At 41.0% G+C, this 22,981-nt stretch overlaps 1 protein-coding gene across 1 annotated transcript; it reads right to left on the bottom strand.

Annotated features, from left to right (window-relative positions):
- Nucleotides 1-4,364: 4,364 nt before the first annotated feature.
- On the bottom strand, nucleotides 4,365-21,526 carry LOC145400223 (uncharacterized). The gene is made up of 10 exons (XM_080272738.1): nucleotides 21,415-21,526; nucleotides 19,298-19,323; nucleotides 10,868-11,038; nucleotides 9,685-9,814; nucleotides 9,397-9,481; nucleotides 8,453-8,637; nucleotides 7,754-7,834; nucleotides 6,331-6,419; nucleotides 5,205-5,324; nucleotides 4,365-4,559 (listed from the first exon to the last, which is right to left on the bottom strand). Exons 1-10 carry the CDS (start codon nucleotides 21,524-21,526, stop codon nucleotides 4,365-4,367), a joined length of 1,194 nt encoding a protein of 397 aa, XP_080128864.1.
- Nucleotides 21,527-22,981: the final 1,455 nt, after the last annotated feature.

The following is a 22,981-nucleotide window of genomic DNA, read 5'->3' as shown; positions in this document are numbered from 1 at the left end:
TGCAAGGAGTAGCCTAAATGTTGCCTTACTAATGCAACCTTAATTTCATAACCTCACTTTGCTTTCCCTATTCAAAATCGCGTACCGGTTACGTAAGAGTTGCTCTCCACTTTGTATTTTTCTATACATTCCTTTCCTTTGGCCTATGAGAGATTTTAATCTGTTGTTTAACCATCTTGGTTCTCAATTACTTGTTCTAAACGGTTTTGAAGGGACATAACTATCTTGGCCTCTGTGTATCATATTTACTAACTCATGATATTTCTCACTAGCAGAAAGGCTGCTTGTTACCGGACCTGAGTTAACTTCCTTCACCTGAACTACACTCCCAGCTTCCCTGGCGACCTGGCGCACATTCCCACCCATTTCTTGGCCCTCACCTATGACCTGGGGTTCCCCAGTGGCTTGACTCTCCCTAAAGTAACTAGTGTCCCCACGGAATACGGTTCTGAAATAAGCTCTTTATCCATCAAAATCTCCTAGAGGAAAATATTCGAGGGGTTTGCAGCAGAATAGACATCCCAAATAAAATTGAGCTTAATTTCTTCATGGTCGCTATTACCAAGTCGTCCACCAACTTCTGTATCACTAATGACGTTTTCCTTATTAGATAAACCCTGATATACTGATGAAGGAAATGATCCTGTATTATACTAAAAAAATTCCTCTGACTCTGCATCCCCTGTCTGATTTCGCTAATCTATCCTGGGCAGCTTAAGATCCCCTACAATTATTGCTAAATTGGACTGTGACGCTTTCCTAATTTCCTCCCAAAGGTACAGTATGTGCTATCTGCTCTACTTAATTTTGGAGATCTGTAAAAAGCTCCTAAGACTAATTTCTGCCTATTCTTACTATTTTCAACCTAGACATTTTCCGTGCCTCTATTTACTTTAATGTCGGCCTCATTGTAACAGTTTAATTAATTCTTTACGTAAACAGCTACCCCGACCCCATTTCTTCCCAGACGGTTTGACAAAAATATTATAGTCCTTTACTTGATATTTTGCTAAAAATTCTGAAGTGTCTGTGTTCATCCAAGTTCCACTAATAACGGCAACGTCTATTTTCTGTGTACAAATTAAAGCCCTCAGTTCATCCATTTTATTAAGTAAACTCCTGCTGTTTGTTTATACCAAGGCCTACTTTCAGATTATTACGGGTAGTTAAACCTCGACTTTGGGATTTACCTTTTTTTTTTTTTTTTTGTTAGTATCTGGGAAATCCTTTACTAATATAACTTTTTTTTTTTTTTAACATCACTTATCTCTCCTCTATCATCGTTTGTTCTGTCCTCTATTATCGCCGGCACATTTTGAGGTGCCTGAATGAGTGTAGCTACGCTAATGGTTAAATTGTTCTTCCTAATTAATTTTGCAAGTCTCGATGCATCTATCCAAACCTGATGCTAATGATTTCTGAGCGGAATTGTTACAGCTTCCTGTACATCTTACTTTCAACCTCGAAAAAATACCCTCTAACTCCCTATCATTCAAGCTAGAGCAGTAACTCCCTTCCTAATAAGATGAGTCCCATCCCAGCTATACATGGCACTTCATCCATAAAACAGGTCCCAGCAGTCTATGAGAGGTATTGCATTAACTTTGCAATACCTTTCAAGGCGGCAGTCAAAACCAATCGCCCTGCTCAACCACTCCTTCCAAACTCCCCTCCTACGCAAAACACCGAGTACTACAGGGGTCCGTCCCCTCTCCCTATCCTTCTCCAACACTGCTGCCACAGTACCTCACTCTTACGCCTACCAGTATCGTTGCTTCCTACACTGAGGCATACAGTGGGTTTGTCTCCACTATCCTTAACGGTATTTGAAATTTTTCCTAACACATTATCCACCCTGGCCCCCCGGAAGACACGTATTTAGTGAGTGGAGTATACACTGCCCTATTTATATATCTTACCTGAGAGTCTTATTCTTAGATATAGGTTATCCCCTCATCCATGATGGACTGTATTTTATCTTTCGTTTTGCTTTGGATGTATGTAGCTGTAAAGCAGCTTCAATTAACAATGTGTTACTGCTTCATTGCTCATACCCGTCGTTGATAGATATTCTCACTCTTCCCGAATCCCGATATCCTTATTCTTTGATTCCATATCATCCGGATATTTGTTTTAATTCTCATTACCACTTGTTCATCCTTATATACTTCCGTGTGAACAGTTTCGTCCTTGCGTCATTGCTCTATTGTCATTAAGCTCTTTCCGCTCAACCTTTTTCTTGCCATGTGTATTTACTTGATGTATATTATTTCTATTTGACTTTCAACGACATCGTTTCCTGTCTTTTTTTTTTTTTAAGGACTGAAAAAGAAAAAAGAAAAATATTTTTGCATGATTCTTAGTAGGCCTATCATCTCAAAATACAGTCTCATTGTTGACCGTTCTGTTGCAAGTGTAACTTTCCTGAAGGGACCCTTAGAGGGTCAGTGATTGTGCAGGGATAGACCTATGCATCAGTCTCCTCCTCCTCTTTTCTTTGTCTTCTTTTTTTTTTTTCACTTGTTTATTGCATTTCCTTAGTTACATTAATTTGTTGCCTCACATCCAGGATGGGTTCATTTTTCTTCGTTTCAACCTTGTGATATAAGAGCGCGTCCAAACGTGTGCACGAACAAGTGCTGGCACATGTAAGCAACACAGTAACGAACACGCTGCAAACATGTCGGGAACAGCAGCGTCCAGATCATATGTTAGCAACATCATGATGAAGTCTCAGCTGCCTGGTATGGACGCACTAATCCCATCACCTCTGCTGCCAGTATTCGAAGCTGCACTGAAAAATTTTTGCATACATCTGTCCAAATACTGCTGCATACATAATATATCCAAACATGTTGCCTTCCGTGTTGCAATGTTCGAGAGCACGTGTTGACGCTCTCTAACATGAGCAACGTATTATCCAATCATTTTTGTATCATCAGGAGCACAGGGGCCCAGGGCTAGAGTATTCATTCTTGGCATTAAAGGCCCGGACGACCGGCTCTGCTCTACAAGTGGCATTATGAGAGCAATAAACCCAAGCCATTCCTCGGATACAAACCTTTATAGGCCTCGTCCGATTAGAGCCCCTTAACCCACTAGATCACCTGGCATTGTTTGGTTATACGGTTGCCACCCAGTAAACAGTTTCCTGAGTTACAGGAAACCATTTGGCTTAGTCTAGTCACTTAAGGTAGTACTACATCGAGTGAGTCGTTTGTGGGCACCCCCACTTATCACTAGGTCATCTCTGACTTGCTGCTACTAACAGTAAACCTGTAATGTATCACAGAGGAATACAAATTCATAAATCCTTAAATATTAGTAAATGACAGAAGGAGTATTTAAACAATTTACTAAACGAAATTGCTACTGTACAGAAACAGACCTTTGCAACACAAAATAATGACTGGATGTTAATAATAATCTTTCACTTAAAACAACCTGGTGTTGAAATGAAGTCAGTTTTTCAGGCAGCCAAGCTGAGCAACAGCCTGCCATTAATCACACCAGCGTTACATTTCACTCCTGATAGATTTTCCTTCAGTCTGGTGAAAGGATTGTGTTTTAGGTGGCTTTGGAGATTTCGCAACACATAATCTTAAGCGAATTATTCTGCACATATTATTACACCTCCATCTCTACAATAAATAATCAACATAAAATATCAAGGTGTTATAAAACTAATCTCCACGGAAAAGATGCTACGAAGCCTTTATATGATTGAAATACCCCTGTTTGCCCTACTACAGCTCAGTGGTTTGCCCACAGAGTCAGTGTTATTTGAAATAGTTTTTAATCCTTTTACAGATAAAAAAAAGAAAAAATCCCTCACTGAAGAAAATCATGACTCTGACCGTGACAAAATACCTACTGATATTTATTTTCTTCTTACTACTACCAGACGATTTATGCTACTTATGGATCTACTAGTGAAGGGGTTAATTAAGACTATTTAACACTTCCTATTTAAAAAATCCTTCCTAATGTGAATCAAATCATGGGAACATCGGGGTGAAAGCGTTAATGGGGCTTGAGAACCGTAGTACAGCTGCTGGTAAACCCTGGCTTCCGGAACACCACTGTTGCCACATGTTTTATATTAAATCTACACATCCTGTCATGAAGCCGAACGAGTTCTTAAGTGTGTGGCTGAAATTAACCAACTTATCGCGATGGGAGTTATGTGCAATATGAAATATACCTTTACAATTGAAAGGGTTAATGAAATAACCCTTCCAATTAGAAAAATAGCTCATATGCAAAATAAAATCGTCCGAAGATAGCAGGAACAAAGAAAAAGCAGGTGATAGAAGTGAAGTGACTAACAACATGAGCAAAATTACACGTTCCTTTAGGTCGTATTAAAATGAGGCCAACAACTGAAGGACCAGCTCGTGCAGATACTCCTCATTCTGGTAAATGACGTAGTAGTTCTCAACTAGCAGCGGATCGTCTTGCAGATGGCGATGTGCGAGCCTCACGGCTGATCTCCAATAGTCCTCCATAGCTTCCTCGCTGCCGCCATTTTCTATGATGGTCTCCAAGGACTCGTAGAGCTGGCGGGAAGGACGATTTTGTACTCTATCGGTTTATCTTAAATTAAGACATCTTGAGGCTTAAAAATACAATGAACACGATTTATAATGACTGCGCACAGTTTTTTACATTACATATTCTGTAATAAGTTTTACATATCGAGTGCTGTTTTTATCTTTTTCCCGATAAACCTTTCCCTAGAACTTACGCAACAGTAATATACGTTGATCGTTAGCAAATAGGCTACACCATTTAAGTTAAAGAATAATTACCTCGAACATTTCTATATTACGTATTCGATCAACGAATTTAACTATATCAGATGCAATAAAAATTGCGTATAAAAAATGAGCTCATGTAACTTTCCCTGTAGTTTCTCCAGGTGTGTCTTGATTTCCTTAGCATTCACTATATTCACATTATATACGGTGCTTAACAATGCATTGTAGTCGGTTTGCTTTCATCTAACGGAACTAGGGTACATGCACAACTTGAATACTGTATGAAATTCGACGAGGGTTATGAGGTACAAATGAGAGCCCTTGGTTAGTGTCCAAAAGAGCCCACCAGTCTAACAACACCTGGCCATCAGCTGAGCTAAAAGGGGTTACGGATATCTTCCAAATGAAAGCAAACCGCCTATAGGTCAGTGAAAAACACAGTACCTGATCCACAATTGGGGTAAAGGACCTGAAGGGGTTGGTGAGGATCTTCTGGTAGAGTTCAGGATCACTTCCACGCTGCATTAGTGACGACAGCAGGGTTCCCAGGAAGTTAGGAGCCATCTGAATGTTGAAAGCAAAGTCGATATTAATATCAAGTCTAGATGTCTTCACCCATTGAATCTGGTGACGTCTCTCTCTCTCTCTCTCTCTCTCTCTCTCTCTCTCTCTCTCACTACCAAATAACTACTGAACTCAGGAAAAGCATCTCGTACTGACGGGGTTATTGAAGGCTATATCTAACCCTCCATTTCGAAAAGTCTCTCCTTGGCTGCATAAAATCGTCTGGAAGTAACAGTGGAAGTTAACAGCACTCCATTATATTGTTGTTGCTGTTGTTGTCGTTTCCTCCCAGGTTGCGGCAGTTCCCTCTGTTGCTACGCTGCCATGACCTTTTCAGTGTATTAATAAAAAAATTCTTCTTGGGAACAGGAAAGGAAGTGAGGGACTTTGGTATAACTAGGCAACGGAGTCACAGTGTTCTATCAGTGCCACAACGTGAAGGCGTCCCTCTTCACCATCATGGGGGCAGGGTGGCTCAGTGGTAGAGCGCCTGACTGGAGACCAAAGGGTCGAGAGTTCGCGCCCCATCCGGGTAGCTGCTCTGCTGGGAGAGGTAGCGATCTCCCGTCACCTAGGGCCATATGATCTAACAAGGTCTAGCTCGGGGAATTCATTTCCTCGTATTAAAAATTCTCGCCCTCTCCCCCCCAAAAAAAAATCTCCATCACCACGTCATGGTGTTGAAAGGATTAAGTAAACTGGAAGGTAAATCTAACGGACATTTTAGACTGCTTTTTACTCAAACTTTGCCTAAAAATCGCTATCTTTCTGTCCTGAGTGCTGAGTTATACAAACAGATTAACATCTAAATGTGGTCCTGGTCACAAAGAAGTGCAGTGGAATGAAATGTAGAGCAGTAGCATTGCCTTTCTGCCACTGAGCTACGAGAAATAAACTGAAAAGGGATGAAATCTGGGCCACGTTAGAATAAACATAGCATATCACCTAAGCAACAAAGAAAACAACTTAGAATACGGCAAATGCTAACCCATGAGTCAAATCTAACCTCAGGGAGCGTTTTGGTGATCTCCAGCGCAGCCTCATGTTCGCTGGTGTCGTTGGTCAGCTTGAGTTTCGCCCCGACGGAGTAGATGCCTGTGGCGGGGAGAAACGGGGTCGTATTACGCATGGGCCGAATTCACAAACACATTTATGATCCATTCAGAGTCGTTACTCAGATGTGGATCCTAATAGTACCATTGAAGGTTTCATGGCATCTACGAGTATTTGTGACTTAGTAGACTATGCCCAATACATCTTGACATTCTATTTGTTATTCATATATTCTTAGTATTAACATAGCTTGCCTCAGTGGCATAAAAGATGATTAAAAGTTGTAATATGCAAAATAAGTCTCTGAGAAAGAGGTATTGCGAGGCATACTATATCAGTAAAAAGGCCTTTGTCGGCGAGGCATTGTACGAGAGGCCATTTAACTCCGAAAGCACTGAAATGTCGCCTTACACCCCGAGGATACCCAGAATATATTGATGGCTATCTACCTACCAAGTTTCATGCCTTCACGACAAACTCTGGCCTGTGGCCCTCGTTTGAAGACTTTCGACATGCTGCACTTGGCGCGTGTCAAGTACCACGTGCACCGCCGGAGGGTGATGAAACCCATTAACAAATCTTAAAGAATGGGGCTATCAAATGCTGTGTTCTGGCAATCTGATTAAGCCTGAGAGACTTTTCGAACTGGAGAGGTTAAATATAGTCTCCATTAATCCCTTTAGTAAAAAAAAAAAAAAACTCTCTAAGACTGAATAAAATCGTTTGGAAGCAGCACACACACACACACACACACACACACACACACACACACACACACACACACACACACACACACAAGCAAAAACAAAAAAAAGGTAAACACACACACAAAAGCAAAAACAAAAACAAAAGCAAACCAATGGAAAATGACGAGATCGGATTCTTTTTGCTACATCCAGACAATTATATTTAGCTAATGAGAGACCTCTTGTAGTGATTTAATGGAGGTGAATCTAACTCCCCCCCCCCCATCGAAAAGTCTCTCCCAAGCTGAATACAAGCGTCTGGAGAGCACAGAAATATAATGAAAGAGGACGTCACTGAATCCAAGGAGTTAAACTCCTAAAATTTTGGTGAAGTAGTTTATTATTTATTTTTGCTATTTCAGACGATCTTATTCAGCTTATGGGGGAGCTCTTTTCGAACGGGAGGGGGTATACATCACCTTAATAAACCCCTTCACTACTTCAGATTCTTCCCGAGTTGAAAAAAATCGTCTGGAGATAACAATACTCGTCTTACTACTACTACTACTACTACTACTACAACTACTACTACTACTACTACTACTACTAGTAATAATAATAATAATAATAATAATAATAATAATAATAAACATTATTGATCACAAAAGTTAAGGAGGTCTAAAGACTCACAGTTGAAGAGGACCGCCTTGAGCGTGATGGAGAATTCTTTCAAACTGGCAACCAGGCGCTCTTCACCCTCCTTCTGGGCCTCTGCAAGGGATAAAGCACTATTATTTATCATTTCCTCAAGTTACTCTCTTCTCACCTTCTTTCCGGGCCTCTGCAGGGAATAAGGTGCTATTATTTATTATTTCCTCAAAATGTTCTCCCCCATCTGAGCCTCTAGAGGAGGGTTAAGGCTTTATCGTTTATCATTTCCTCAAAGTGGTCTCTCTTCACCCTCCTTCTGGACCCCTGCAAAGGATACATGGTGGCAAGGTTTGAGCGAAGCAAAGTGTGCAGCTTCACATTTTTTTTTTTTTTTTTTTAAGGGCGTAGAGCGGGGGTCATATCGTAGGGATAGCGAATAACAGTTACGGAAAAGAAAACATACAGCCCAAATCTTATTAGTCTGACTCTCTAGATTTACTCACCAATCCAAATATCTACTTACTGTTGTGCTTTTAGTGTTTTGCTATCGATTCTGAGTGGTGTTTTGAATGTGTGTGTGTGTGTGTGTGTGTGTGTGTGTGTGTGTGTGTGTGCGTGCGTGCGCGTGTTTACCTATGACAAAACAGGATTTGTGCTGATCTCGTGCTATTCTGTGTATGTGTAGTGTAAAGGGCGACTTTACACGAGATCCTATTGTACTTATCTTTTATGTAATACCTTTGACAGTTGTGAGGGCTCTGAGGATGGAGGGTGGGGGTGCTTGCCTTGGTGGTGTGGCTATGTATGTGTGAGCTCGAATCAGTTCCCGCCACGCCACCCTAATAACATCATACACGTCCTTCATCGTACCCAACATGAAGAGTCGAAGCTCCTCAAACAGTTCGTCCACGCTCAGTTTACCTCTGTGCCCGTGACAAATGAATAAACAAAATAAATAAATGAATAAATAAATAAAATTGCCGCTAATGCTGAGAACAGTTATAAGATGAACTCCTATTACTCAGAGGACGAGTAGATTCTTCACTCTTACTACCACCAGACTATTTCTTTCAGCCTGAGCGATCCCCTGTAGTGAAGAAATTAAAACGATCTCTACCAGTTTCCCAGCTAGCTGTTTCTTCAAAATCGGATGCACAACCATCTTAATGCTTAGGTCCAAGACTGCTGAGGTACAAGTTTAATCATAGGTCTGTGTTATTACTTCACCTTCCTACCGTTTTAGGAGAACATTTACTTCGCAGTGTTTCTGAACCAGGGCCCACATTCAGCCCCCCCCCTCTCTCTCTCTCAGGAAGGACAAGCAGAACAGAGAAACTTCCCATATCTTTTGTTCATGTTAAAACGTTAGTTCCAAGCGAAATCATAGTTAGGTACTTAGTTGTGCAGGATGCACAATGAAAGGTGAGTGCAGAATCTTGCAGTGCCTATTGTTTGTCCTGCAAAATTGAATCAGTTGCAATAAAGAACTGATCGTAAATTCAACTCTGATAATTCTTTTTATTCTTTTATCGCACAGTGAGTCCTAGGCAATAATACTAATGATAATAATAATAATAATGATAATAATTCTAATACTAATACTAATGATAATAATAATAATAATAGCTCCTTTCCTCTCCTCTGTTCTGTTCTTTCCTTAAAAAATAAGAAATCCAACTCACATGGGGGACTGGTCGAGGTGAGGCAGGAGTGTGGCGAGTGAGGCTTTCAGTTTGTCCAGCACCGCCTCCACAAAGTGACTCATCTCTGCACACAAAACAGATGTGAAATGAAGAATGAGTAAAATGTATAAAAATCATACTGAATACATCTACCAGTTTCCGACAGAGCACTGAAAACGCATTAAGAGTAATAACACAGATGTAAATATAAGATTATAAAACTGCCAGCGACAATAAATTTTCGTGTGTGTGTGTGTGTGTGTGTGTGTGTGTGTGTGTGTGCTTTACCATCCAGAACCCGTAGTAGGCGAGGGTGGATGTCGGTGTGGAAGACCTCCTTCGGCGAGAGTCTGGAGCAAATACCGCCCGCCTCTGCTACATCATCCATGTTGGCCGGATCCTCATCCCACTCCACCTCCTGCCCGTATGTCGGTAGAGGAATGAGACATTGTATGAGTGAATCTAGGCAGGTGACGAGGAAAAAGCCAGCTTAAGGGAGGCATAAATGTTAAAGATGGAAAAAGACTCAGATTTGTATATTTCTGGGTGTGGCATTCGTTTACTTGTCTTATACTCTGTCGTAACTTGCAAGGGAACACAGGTGACACGTGGTCCCCTTGCAAGTACATAACGTCACGAATACGGACTCATAGCATGTGTCTGTCTAATTCCTCAGGTCCTTAGTTACATGCTCCAGGTATGCTACTACCAGCATGCGTTTTGTCATGCCGTAATTTACTTTGAAAAATATAATGATATACGTTACCTAGAAAATTTCCCTGTGCATCTTTTTATCAGTAGCTCAAGCTTTCTTAATTGCCATTCATGAAATCCGCTGCCACATACTCCTTTTAGTACTTTTTCAATAATTTCCAACAAACTGTGTAACATTTCTCAGTGGAATTACTGTAACTGTTAAGAATGAACTACACAGGATCTAGTGGTATTATACCTACTGTAAAAAAGAACCATTCCCTCTTCATATTTTCCATACTCATCATTCTTTTAATCGTGTTCAGGTGTTATGCCAGAAAGACCTGCATTCTAACTAAATCTTACTTGATCTCGAGGAACATAAAGGGAATTGTACTTCGAACTACAAAAATTTTACTGTCTCTGAAGCACCGTCATAAGCATAGAATTAGGTCCACGTCGAAATATGAGTAGTGTTTACAAAAGACCCTGCATTATGTCGTGCTTGTTATCACCGCTGACACAACTGGATAGGTCATTAGGCACCATTGATTCCATTCTTACAAACGATTTTATCACACACACATTGACACACTTAACAATAATAAACACTGGTTACTTTAAGTATTAAGTTTTCAAACCTGAGTATTAAATCATGCAATATTTTCAAATGTGTTCATCACACTAAGATGTCATTAATATATATATATATATATATATATATATATATATATATATATATATATATATATATATATATATATATATATTCCCTTACATCCTCTTCAGCTATAATTTCCTCCTCGGCCGATATCTCTTCCTCGGTGATTAATTCTTCGACATATTGTGTGTCTTGGGCGACTACTCCCTCAGTGGGTCCCACTTGGTACTCGCCACGGACAAGTACCTGACAGGTGGACAACAGCAACAGCAGAAGAAACCAACACGCCTGGCAGTAGAAGAATGAACTTGTAAATTTTAACAACAAAAGTCTAAGGAACAAATTTCTGAAGACAAAAAAGGACTATTCAACGAAACTCCCTTGTTTATCGTCATGATCATTACCATCACCCAGACCTTCTATCTCACCCCAAGTTTGGGTGAGGTTGTGTTCCAGAGGGCCAGAAAAACCTGACGGATGAAATACTAACCAAAGTCTGCCCCTCTGAATGAGCCACACTCCCATCCACTCACTATTCAACCCCCTGGAGCCGTCCATCTGATGTCACAAAACTCATTCTGCCACACACACACACACACACACACACACACAAATTACTGTAAATACTGACGGCATCATCATCCTGGGAAATAATTGCTAATACGCCTACTTTCATATTCTCAAACAATAACCTCATGTTACGAAGCAACTCTTAATGTAGCTGCAGTAACGTTTGTGATGCTACTGATGATTACCTTAGCCATGAACATTGTGGGCTTAGCTGCTTTGCAATTTGGACTGATGATGTGGTCTCTGAAGTATACGCACACACTACTTCTTGGATTTTCTCGTTTGTACAGCCCTCTCATTGACCACAGCTCGTCACACTATCTAATATTTGTGTTTTGTATGTGTGTGTTTTCTCGTTATTATTGCTTTATCCCTCGGTTCCGCATACCAGTTTCTCTTATTATGTTTGTTCTGTTTGTGCCTCTCCCCACACTACTCTCACCTCGTGCTGCCTCACCATTCGCTTACTGTCTATCTGGTGTGGGAGTGCGGCAGGTGAAGCAGATAAGCAGGTTATCAGTTGCAGCTTCTCCCACTACGGGGTACACCACCTCATCATTACGCAACACCACATCACTATCACGCTACATCACCTCACCATCATGACACACCACTTCACCATCACACTACACCAGCTCACCGTCACGCTACACCACCTTACCATCAGGCTACATCTCCTCACCATCACACTACACACCAATATCACGCTACATCACCCCTACTATTACGTTACAGCACCTCATCATCACTCTGTGTCACGACCATCACGCTGCGCTATCACGGTCGCCATTGTCACCACCACTACCATCACCCTTACACTATCATCGCAATGGACGATCCAGACTAGGGAGACTGGACGCCCTCCCCCCTTTTAGTTCTTTTCTTTCTTTCTTTTCTTTTTTTGTCCAGCGACATGGTTACGGAATTATTGTACAAAATTCAGTTGTCTATTCTATCAAGAATGAACATAAACATTATCGATAAGGAAGAGTTTTAATTTTGATTGTAAAATTACACACACACACACATATAAATGTGTGTTATTTTTCACTGAATTTCTTAATGCATTATTGTGATTGCTAGATTAAATAAGTTGTGTGTGTGTGTGTAATTCACCGGGTCGGTCAGGATCACTTGATGGTCGTGATCGTCAGCTTTTACCCTCCCGGAAGGGAGTTGAAAGCTCATACAGTCCGATCTAAGGGCAAGGCTGTGACCTTCACACACGCACACACCCGTCCCCTTGCTCGAGGGGGACAGTAACCACCCACTTCGTCAGTGAAACTTTTCGCAACCTGAGCGAGGCGCGAACTCCCGTCCACCAGTTGGCAAGCGGGAACGTTACCACTGCACCAGCGAGCGGAATGTGTATGTGTGTGTGTGTTTAACTGAATCCATCTCTGCATCATCACCATCATTCTCAGTTATCGCCACCACCACCTTAAAGTTCAGTTCTTGCGATCATTAGACGTTTTTTTTATAATTTTAGAAGAGGCTTTTCGAGTTGAAGGGATTAGATACAGCCTTCGTCAGGGCCTGCTTTACCACGCAACGGGGTCCCTCGCTAAGGAGCTAGGATAGGCCTAATCTACTCTACAGTAGTCTTGTCAAGTACACACAACATTACATTGCAACATACACCTAACACCACATTGCAGGTTTTACAGAGAACTATGTTCCTTTCAAAGGTGATCTATACATTTTGTTTGTTTACTTGTAGGCTTACATGTGTGCGATTTTATATTAAAATGTAGCTTAGATCTATTTGGTCCATTAACTTACATTCACTTTTTAAGCGCACATTTTGATTGCTTTCCATTCCACCATAGAGATATAAAGTCGATCATAGACTGTATTTATATATCTGTGATTCTACAGACCTTGGCTGTGAACCTGGAGGCCACACTAAAAATGTTCCCTAGCTCCTAAGGTCGGCCCTGACCTTTGTTAACCAGTCTTCACTACTAGGGCATTTTCCATATTGAATACAAGTGTCTGACGGGAAAAAATTGTTTTAAAAAGTTATCACTTGGCCTAAAGGGTTAATTTGCACATCTAAGACCATATAATTATATAATCATTAACTCTTTCAACCAGAGGACGTAATTTGAAGTCTACTTTTCTGCTGCCAGACGATTTTATTCAGACGAACAACTTAATAATAAAAGAGATTAATAATGGCAACATCTAACCTCTCCATTTCTAAAAAATCTCTCTGCAACTAAATAAAATTGTCTGGAATATTGCCAAGATAAAATTTTAAAAAGAGGCTATGGTGTTGAAAGGTTTAATACTGAGTAGTACAACAGTTTTCACCATACGGACAAAATACTACACACATTTGCTTGCCTCCTCCTTCTCCATTACTTCTGTGTGCCTTTTTCTCCATTTCCATCTCTTCTGCTTGCCTCCCCCTCCTTCTCCATCACCTCTTCTTGCCTCCTCCACCTTTATCCAACTTCTCTGCCTGCCTTCCTTCTCCTGCGCTTCCTCATCTGGTTTCCAACTCCTTCTCCTTCTCTGTTTATCTTGTCCTCTTCCTCCTCCTCCTATGTCTGCTTCCTCCCCCTCCTACTCTTTCACCTATGCATGTCTCTCCTCCTTAACCTTTACCTCTGGATGCTCCTTCTTCTTCTCCTTCACTCCTGTATGCCCCTCCTCCTTCTCCTCCTCCTCCTTCACCTCTGCATGCCCCTCCTTTCCCTCCTGCATTTCTACTTGCTTCATTCTCTTGCACCTCTGTATGTCCCTTCTCCTCCTCTTCCTCCTCCTCCATCTCTGCTTTCACCCCTTCTTCTTCCTCCTGCTTCATTTCTGTTTCCCTGTTTTGCCTCTTCTTTACTCTTCCTCCTCTTATGCTAATTTTTAAACCTTTGTTGTCTTCCTTTGCCTTGTCACCTTCTCCGCTCGTGTTTGATATCTGTTATTGTATTAACATCTACTTTTATTCACTCCCACTGCCTTCTCCCTAACCTTCCACCACCCTTACCAACCTTCTCTACCTCTGCCTGTCTTTCCAGCCTCTGTCTGCTCTCTCAGCCTCTGCCTTTCTTCCCTACCTCTGCTACCTTTCCTATCTATGTGCCTTCCCTACCTTTGTCTATCTTCCCTATTTCTGTCTGCCTTCCCAAACTTAGCCTGCCACTGCCTGTGCATGCCTCCTTCTCTGTTTATCTTCCCTATCTCTCCCTACCTCCACCTTAATTTCTCCCTCTTCTACCAACAAATAGATGCCTGGTAGGCTTCTATTTGTTGGTGCCCCAGCTGAGTGTGGCCAATAATGGTTTAAATCCAAGGAATGGTTGCGGTTAATCATGCACATTATGCTACTGGGAACAATTAGCCATTCTTTCCTTTAGTGTTGGGACTGCGTAGCATATCCTGGCTCCTAATGATGGGCCAGTAAGGTTGTAAATGCTGAGGTTTTTCAGAGTGAATGATTCTGGCTGCACAGCAACTGGTAAGCATTTTCAGGCTTTGCAATCTCTGCTTGAATTTTGGCCAGGTGTTTTCCTGACTGCTTCCCATGTGTTCAACACACAGATGGCAGAGCACCCAACCTCTGCTGTGCTCCCAAGCATGGAAGGTGTCGGTATTTGCAGACTGGATATTTGGTTTTTCAGCTAATTGAAACAGGTAGCTAGATGATGTGTAGCTGGGCTGAAGTTTGAACAGGCCAGGGGGACTGGTGTAGTAGAGACAGCAGGGAAAGGAATAAGGTTGGAAAGAGCCATGGTGATAGGAAGTGGGTTGGTGGTTCTTTGAGAAGAAAGGTCAGTGTTGATGCCAAGGAAACTGGGAGAGAGAGTGTGTTCATCGCTCAGACTTTCTCCTCCAATTCCACCTTAGACGATTATGGTGCTGTTCCTTCATCACTTCCCCTCTCTGACTTCCTTATGGCTGACATTAAAATGTCTTCAGCTGATGTATTTTCTGCCATCACTGGCCTCAATACTAACAAGGCATATGGGCCTGATGGAGTCCCTCCTGTTGTCCTCAAGCACTGTGCTTCTGTGCTTACACTCTGCCTAGGTAAACTCTCACCTTTATCTTCCAACTTGTACCTTTCCTTCCTGCTGGAAGTTTGCTCTCATTCAGCCAGTCACAAAGAAGGGTGACCATTCCCAACTCTTTAACTATCATCCAGGTGCTTTAACATCCTGTGTCTCAAAGGTTTTTGAGTCTATTTGTAATGCTAGGTGTTTAAGGCTCGACTTCCCGTTCCTCAGACACCTAACATGGAGCGGGGTTCTCTTTCGAGACCGGGGCTTAGGACAAATAAGAGAGAGGCAGGACACAAAACCTCCAGGCAATAACCTTACATGTGTATTACTCAGTCAGACAAGGGACAACAGCAGATGTTACAAACACAATATATGGTTGATCACAAGCACTTATACATAGATAATTAGTATCTCACAGGATACTATGGGAGAATACACTAAAATAACACTTGAGGCGGAGTATGCAGAATTAGTACAGTCCAAGGTCTCTGAGCGCGTGGAGGAGTTGAGATGAGGCTCAATAGGGGAGGGTGTAAGGCACTGGGGTCTAATTGTGATTATGGTAGTATGAGGCGGAATTTACTGGTAGCGTGTTCACTTTACTATTTTCTGAGGGCAAGGGACTTTTGGTTAATTATTAATACAAACTCCACGGCTTGGGTGTTATCTTCAATCCTCTCAACATGCCCAAACCATCTCAGTCAACCCCTCCTCATCACTATACCAATATATTCAAGTCCCATCCTTCCTCTTAACTTTTCAATCACAACCTCAGACCTCCAGGCCTCGCATTCAAGAATGAATTACACATCCATTTAATCACTGTCATTTCTGTATGTTTGATCCTACAAATATCTTCCTCTTCCTTTGCTGCCCAGGTCTCACTACCACGCAGCATTACACTCCTAACACATGTAGCATACAGTGATCCCTTAGCATGGAGGGAGAACCATCTCAGTGTTAGAGAGGCACCAGCTCCCTGAAATTCCTCCAACCACTTCTTACTTTACTCACAGAGCTAGCTCTGGGCCCACCTATCAGCACATGACATGTACCCCAAATAATCATTACTACAAACAATTCACATTATCGTGGAGATGATGGTGGCTGAGTTAGAAGAAGGTATCTGGGTGTCCTAATGGATGTGAGTTCAATTCCTGGATAGGGTAGGGAACAGTTTAAGGGTCTGAGTCTGACGAAACAGACTTCACTGATCTATCATAAGATCCAGTGAGATGTTCTGAGAACATCCCTGCTAATACCTTTACCAATACACCAGTCTTGTAGGAGACAGCCCTAGCATGTATTCAAAATGGATGTTCAGTGTTGGCACAAAAGTGGCAATATGAAGGTCTCTGGTATGAAGGAGCTTAGACTGCTGAGCCTCACGGAATGAGCTGTTAAGCCTAATGCCCAGAGCTGAATGCATAAAATAACAATAAAATAAATGTGTGGTAATCTCACAGATCTCATTGGATATGGAGAAGGGAGTTTAAAATAAACATTGATCAAATGTTCACCAACAGTGTACTGGTCCCCAGCCACCCTACTGAGTACTAGCAGAAAGCATGGCTTAAACAACCGATTCATAGCAACTGGGCAAAGGAATAAAATAATCCAAAACTAGCTTTAAAGCAGGTTTGCAAACAAAAGGCATTCTGAGCAATCCAAAGTGTACTTAAATAAAAAGAATTATTTTTACTGCTAAGTTGGAAGACAAACTGTGCTGTTAAACCCTTGTCCTTTAAGGCCTCTATGTACAGCCTATTGGGTCAATAGCTTTTCCTTCTTCACATTACAATAAGTGGAACTGTGGTCAATATAGTGCTTATTTAAAACCTTGAAATCATGTCAAAACATAATGAGATCTTGCAAAACTAACCAGTAATATTCAGGCAGGCTGGATGACTTTGAACTTTTATTTATTAACTTGAATTTCCAAGTGTACAACAGGATTACTAACTACAACTGTATTCACCATAATTTAGCTGAAAGTGCAGATAGCTCCCCTCCCCCATGCCATCAATGTGGGCAGACAGGTGGACAGTTTCTTTTCCTATTTTGCCATACTGAGTGACAGCACCTGGCTGATACTATTCTACTGGTATCAACTGTCAACAAACTAGACCTCTTTTATTTCTCCCCTTGCAGCCTCTGCTCTGCTTACTTGTCCATATATTTTATGGTACAGGTACAGTATGTTATCAAACAATCTGAATTTTCCATATTCTGTACAGTATTAAAAAGTAAAGTAATGAAGCTTTCTCTGGTGTGACAGAAATGACACTCTATAAAATGTTTTTGTTACTTATATACTGTACCCCAAGAAGGTATACTCATTATAGCTACCTAAGAAATGCTTTGACTACTTCTGCTGTACTATGTTATGCACAAGATTTGATCATGGAACCTCAAAATCCACCACCCACAATGCTGCGTAACGACCCACAGCCAACTGCTAAAGGACATGGACACATTTTCCTGCAGGGCGGGTTTTCATCAATGGGTGTTTTACAGCCATGCTCCTAGAACATTAATTGGATCAGCAAACAGCATCACAGGTAGCATTAGGTCATAACAGTTATAACCCCTATCATCACCAACAATATCAAAGCTATATCATAATATCATCACTACCTCATCAATATAACACTCCTCATCATCATTACCAATGTGATTTTCATCACTGTACCTTATCTGGGCCACATTCATCACCAACACCACCACAACCATTACTTTATTTCCACTATACCTCACCAATATCGCTCCACCTCCATAACTGTTATTTAAAATTATCATCACTGCTGTACCCTAACACCATTACTACCATGCTCACCATTCCATGACCTCCATATACAGTTATCATCACTAAAGTACTTTATCTTACTACAACTGGACCCACATGACTGACCAGGAAGCACCCAACAAACATTCCTCTACACTACAACATGCAACTATCATTATATATACCCAGATCCCTGTTTAAGTTCTGACAGACTAGGGTTAAAGAGACCCTGCTGTGGGTCACTGATGTACAATAAATGCATCTGTAAATAATTCTAGGTAAACTACAATACATGTGATTGGTTCTGCACTTATATCATAAGCATAGAAGCCAGGGCTTAGATTATTAAACAACTTTAAAAATTTGCTCCTGTAAAAACTGCAAGGGAAGGAGTGTACAAAATTATCCTAAAATTTACAGGGCATTTATTGTATAGATTTTCCTTGCTCAAGAGAGATTTAGGAGTACAAATGTCGCAGAACCACTCAGTGAGAGACACTAAAACCCCACAACTTACCAGGCTGGGGAAGACCTCTAGAATGAGTTTATCTGATGACAGAGAGGTTATGAGAAGACTAAAATGCGACCTCGCCTTTTATGAAATTGATCTTCGGATACGCCACAAAGAGTTTGCATGGCTTTAGGCAAAAGGAGCTTAGTCATTCAAACAAATTGAGGCCTTAGCCATCAGGTATGAAGCTCTTAGATCTGCATGGAAATTATGCTTTGCTGAGTGTGCAGGAATTTCTGAGGGAATACAAAACCTACGGAAACTTAGAGGACAAAGGCAAAAGAGATAAGTACCTCCAAAATACACTGAAATCCCAAGATGTGATGAATCCTCTGACTCAGTTTTTACAAATGAATCTGCAAGCGAGTATTCACTGGGCAAGGATCCTGATTATCTTCCTGAATTTGTGACTGAAAATAAGGAGTCAGTCGACAATCTTGCTGAATCTGTATCTGAAAAGGAAGATTCATTGAATGAAGATCCTGACTATTTTCCCAAAACTGAAACTGAAAGTCAGATGGTCAGTCTTACTGAATCTAAAAGTGAAGAGTAATTGCACAACGATTCAGACTAGTCTTCCGAAAGTGACATAGTCGGCAGTCTTACTGAATATGAAAGTGAAGATTCACTGGACAAAGATCCTGACTATATTCCTGAAACTGAAAGTGAAGACTCACCTTGAGTGTGTTGATCTGAGCTACCTCTGAGATAAACAAGTTATAAAAACGAATGAATTGGTACAGAAAGATCATGGCTTAAATAGAACCAATGGGAAATGTTTATGATCATCATCATTTCACTGCAGGACAAAGGCCTCTTCCATTGTTCTCCATTCTGACTTATTCAATCTAATCTATTCACAACATATTCACTCTATTCATCCCTCTATCTTGTTCTCTGTCTTTCTTTACTTCTCAGTCTCTGGCTTTGCCACTAACGTCACCCCCATTATACAACAGAGTTAGGTCCCTTGAAAACTATTCATTACAGAATGATTGTGCTTTGTACAGTATTTGTGTACTGTACTGTCAGTCCTCAGTAACCAGTAATGCTTGTTTCTTGCATCATTAACACAGGAGGTAACACATGTGATGTTCCCTCCATAAATGTGGTGAAAAAAGTTAATACAGAGGGCCATGTGATGTCACTGTCGACTCCACGTGAACATGACATCAGTTCATTGTAGAGCACTCTTTGTGTGTGTGTGTGCACTGTACAGGCATGCAGTGTTTTCTCTGTGTGTGTGTGTGTGTGTGTGTGTTCTTACCTAATTGTATCTTTACAGGAATGAGTCAAGTTCGTGTGTGTGTGTGTGTGTGTGTGTGTGTGTGTGTGTGTGTAATTCACCGGGTCGGTCAGGATCACCTGATGGTCGTGATCGTCAGCTTTTACCCTCCCGGAAGGGAGCTGAGAGCTCATATAGTCCGATCTAAGGGCAAGGCTGTGACCTTCACACATGCACACACCCGTCCCCTTGCTCAAGGGGGACAGTAACCACCCACTTCGTCAGTGAAACTTTTCGCAACCTGAGCGAGGCGCGAACTCCCGTCTACCAGATGGCAAGCGAGAACGTTACCACTGCACCAGCGAGCGGTGTGTGTGTGTGTGTGTGTGTGTGTGTGTGTGTGTGTTTGTTTACCTAAAGTATTTACCTAGCAGCAGTAGTAGCAACTGTAACCCCAGGTTTATCTGAATGTGAACCCAGTAGACTGCAAACTGAAGTTGCTCCCCTCCTACAGTCCACCATCCTCCTTTCAGAGGATAAGGAGGGAGATGAGGAGCATTTTGCATAATCACACAGCAGCTGCCCACCTTTGCCATCACGTGAAGAAGCCTCTTTATGAGGTTTGTATTTACCTAGCTGTGTTATACATGATTTGAGCTTGGTTTGTGCTATCTTATCTCCATCTCTGGATTCTTCCAGTCTGTTTTTAAACAAACAGATGTTCTTTGCCTGCACCATATCCTCTAGACTTTACTCTTCCCTCCAGAGACATCCTAAAGCCCACTTTCACACTCTCTCTATTCAGCTTAATTCCCATTTCTTGTAGATTCTCTTTGGAATCACATGTTGGAATCATATGTTGTCTGCTGATCATCCCACATTGTTACTAAAAGTGTTCTCTGGCATGCAGTGAATAACTCTGGCAAAATTTTCTGTCCCTGTCTGATTTCATTCATGGATTATCCTGGCTATTCTTATAGAATGTAATAATAGCAGTGCTATCTCCAAAGATGTCTTCCAGTACTTTAACATACTGTAGATTACTTCTAAGCCCCTGTCTCTGTTTTCCTCTCATATCTCCAGTATCAACTGAATCAAATGCTTTATCATAATTATCTGTGGTGTGAGATGCCAGGTATGTGAGACTGGGGCAACTTTATTCTTCTGTTGTTGTTCTTAAAAAATTTGATATAAACTTTCACTACCCTCATATACTTTCACTACCCTCATACCATGCATGATACAGTATAATGTCCATTTTTATTAGGTGTACTACAGTACCTGTACTCTGTCCTATCAACCACTACTTAGAACATCTTTCCCATCTGCAACTCTCCACGTACCCCACACTATTTTTCTTAACCCCATCTTCAATACTGCCAATGCTGACTCTTCTACAATGTGCACTTTTATAGAATGTACTCATTCCACCCTGCCACACCACCCTCCACCATTCCATCATCTTCTTAGTGGTTCTGGTCTATTGGGTTTAGTTATTTTTTATTTATATTGCTAGTGTTCTATATAATGGTGCAATCAGTGCTCAGCCACCTAGCTCCTTCCATTCACCAATGTAAGCCAACGCCAGTGTGCTTGCAACCTTGAGACAGTGGCAATGGGCTTTCACCAATGGGCTTGAGATAACCAAGTATGTCAGCTGCAGGGACACAAGTCTGAGCATGATTCAACACTATAAACGATACAGTATTATTCAATGATGATGGGGCAGCTTACCCAAGAATTTTCGCAGAACCATTACAATAACTCCTCACCTCATTTAGCTACTTTCCTTACACACTATATATTTCCTGTAAACCAGGAAACCATTTACAATGCAGGGTGGTAACTACATAACCCCATATGTGCTCCTTAAGTGTCAACAAGTGGGTTGGCAGAAGGTTAGTGCCCCTTCCCATAAAACAACTAACTCAAAAACAAACAGTCACCCCTTAGGGGACTGGTGTCTGGCTATAGATAGACAGATAGACTGTACATAAACTATACATATGACACATTCATTCACTCATCACCTGATCCAGTGGGTTGGCAGAAGATTAGTGCCCCTTCCCATAAAACAACTCAAAGACAAACAGTCACCCCTTAGGGGATTGTAGTGTCTGGCTATAGACAGACAGATAGATGGATAGACTGTACATAAACTATACATATGACATTCATTCATTCACTCATCACCTGATCCAGTGATGCCCCACGAGAAGCGTAAGAGCCCAGGGCTAGGCAAGTAGGCCCTAACATTCAAGATGCGAGTGACCAGCCTCACTCATCCATGAGTGGCATTACGTGAGTAATAAACCCCAATTACCCCTTGGATATAATCCTGCACTGGCTCAATCTGACTAGACTGCCTTAATTACCCACTAAACCACCAGGTGCCATAATTTGGTTATATGGTTACCACTCAGCATAGTAAATGACTTCCTGGTGTACAGGAAACACGCCTCCCATAATCTCTTTCTCCTCAACTAGTCACAGACTTTTTCCAGATCCATTACTGTCATACAGTTTAGATGTTTCAAATTTACAATCCTTTAGGAAGTACCATTCTTTCTCCATCAAGAAAGAAGCTGTATAATAACATTCTGTTCATTTACATCCTTATTTCTAAAAGGAAAAATAAGGAAAGTATCATATCAAAATTCAGGAATATTGACTCAAGAAATACAGTAAACAGTAACATGGGATCTATATGACAATTTTAGAATTCAAATTTTCTACAGTATCTCAAGATATACTACATTCCATTATGTCATTTTATGATATTCTCAAAACAGATATTACTCATTTATAATACTGCTTAGAATGGTAAAGCAATTGCATTGACTACTTTGGTATACATTTTCAGTATATTAAGTACACAACATACCAACATATAATTTCTATTGCTTAATATAATGTACAGCAGTCACTTATCACTAACTCAAAGAAATGAATAGTTAGGGAATGCTGTATACCGTATATATAAAGCATTCCCAGTTTTGACATTGATTACAGTAAATGGTTTTATGACATGATGATAATATACAGTAAACACAATAACATACATTATTTAAAAAAAGAAAAAAGAAAAAAAAGAAAAATTATTCATCTGCCACTGGGGTGTACCTCTATAACATCA

The sequence above is a fragment of the Coenobita brevimanus genome, chromosome 51, assembly GCF_032717465.1.
Source record: "Coenobita brevimanus isolate Jiangsu-jjx chromosome 51, ASM3271746v2, whole genome shotgun sequence".
Taxonomy (NCBI): domain Eukaryota; kingdom Metazoa; phylum Arthropoda; class Malacostraca; order Decapoda; family Coenobitidae; genus Coenobita; species Coenobita brevimanus.
The sequence above is the reverse complement of the archived record's forward strand: the minus strand, read 5'-3'. Positions and strand labels throughout refer to the sequence as shown.

Excerpts from the sequence above, each read along its gene's own strand:
- LOC145400223 (XM_080272738.1), bottom strand. The coding sequence starts at position 21,526 with ATGCTCAGACTTGTGTCCCTGCAGCTGACATACTTGGTTATCTCAAGC. Across the intron at positions 19,324-21,414 it reads ACTGGCGTTGGCTTACATTG|AGGTAGCTCAGATCAACACA; the intron begins GTGAATGGAAGG and ends TGTTTATCTCAG. Across the intron at positions 11,039-19,297 it reads CTCAGATCAACACACTCAAG|GCGTGTTGGTTTCTTCTGCT; the intron begins GTGAGTCTTCAC and ends TTCTACTGCCAG.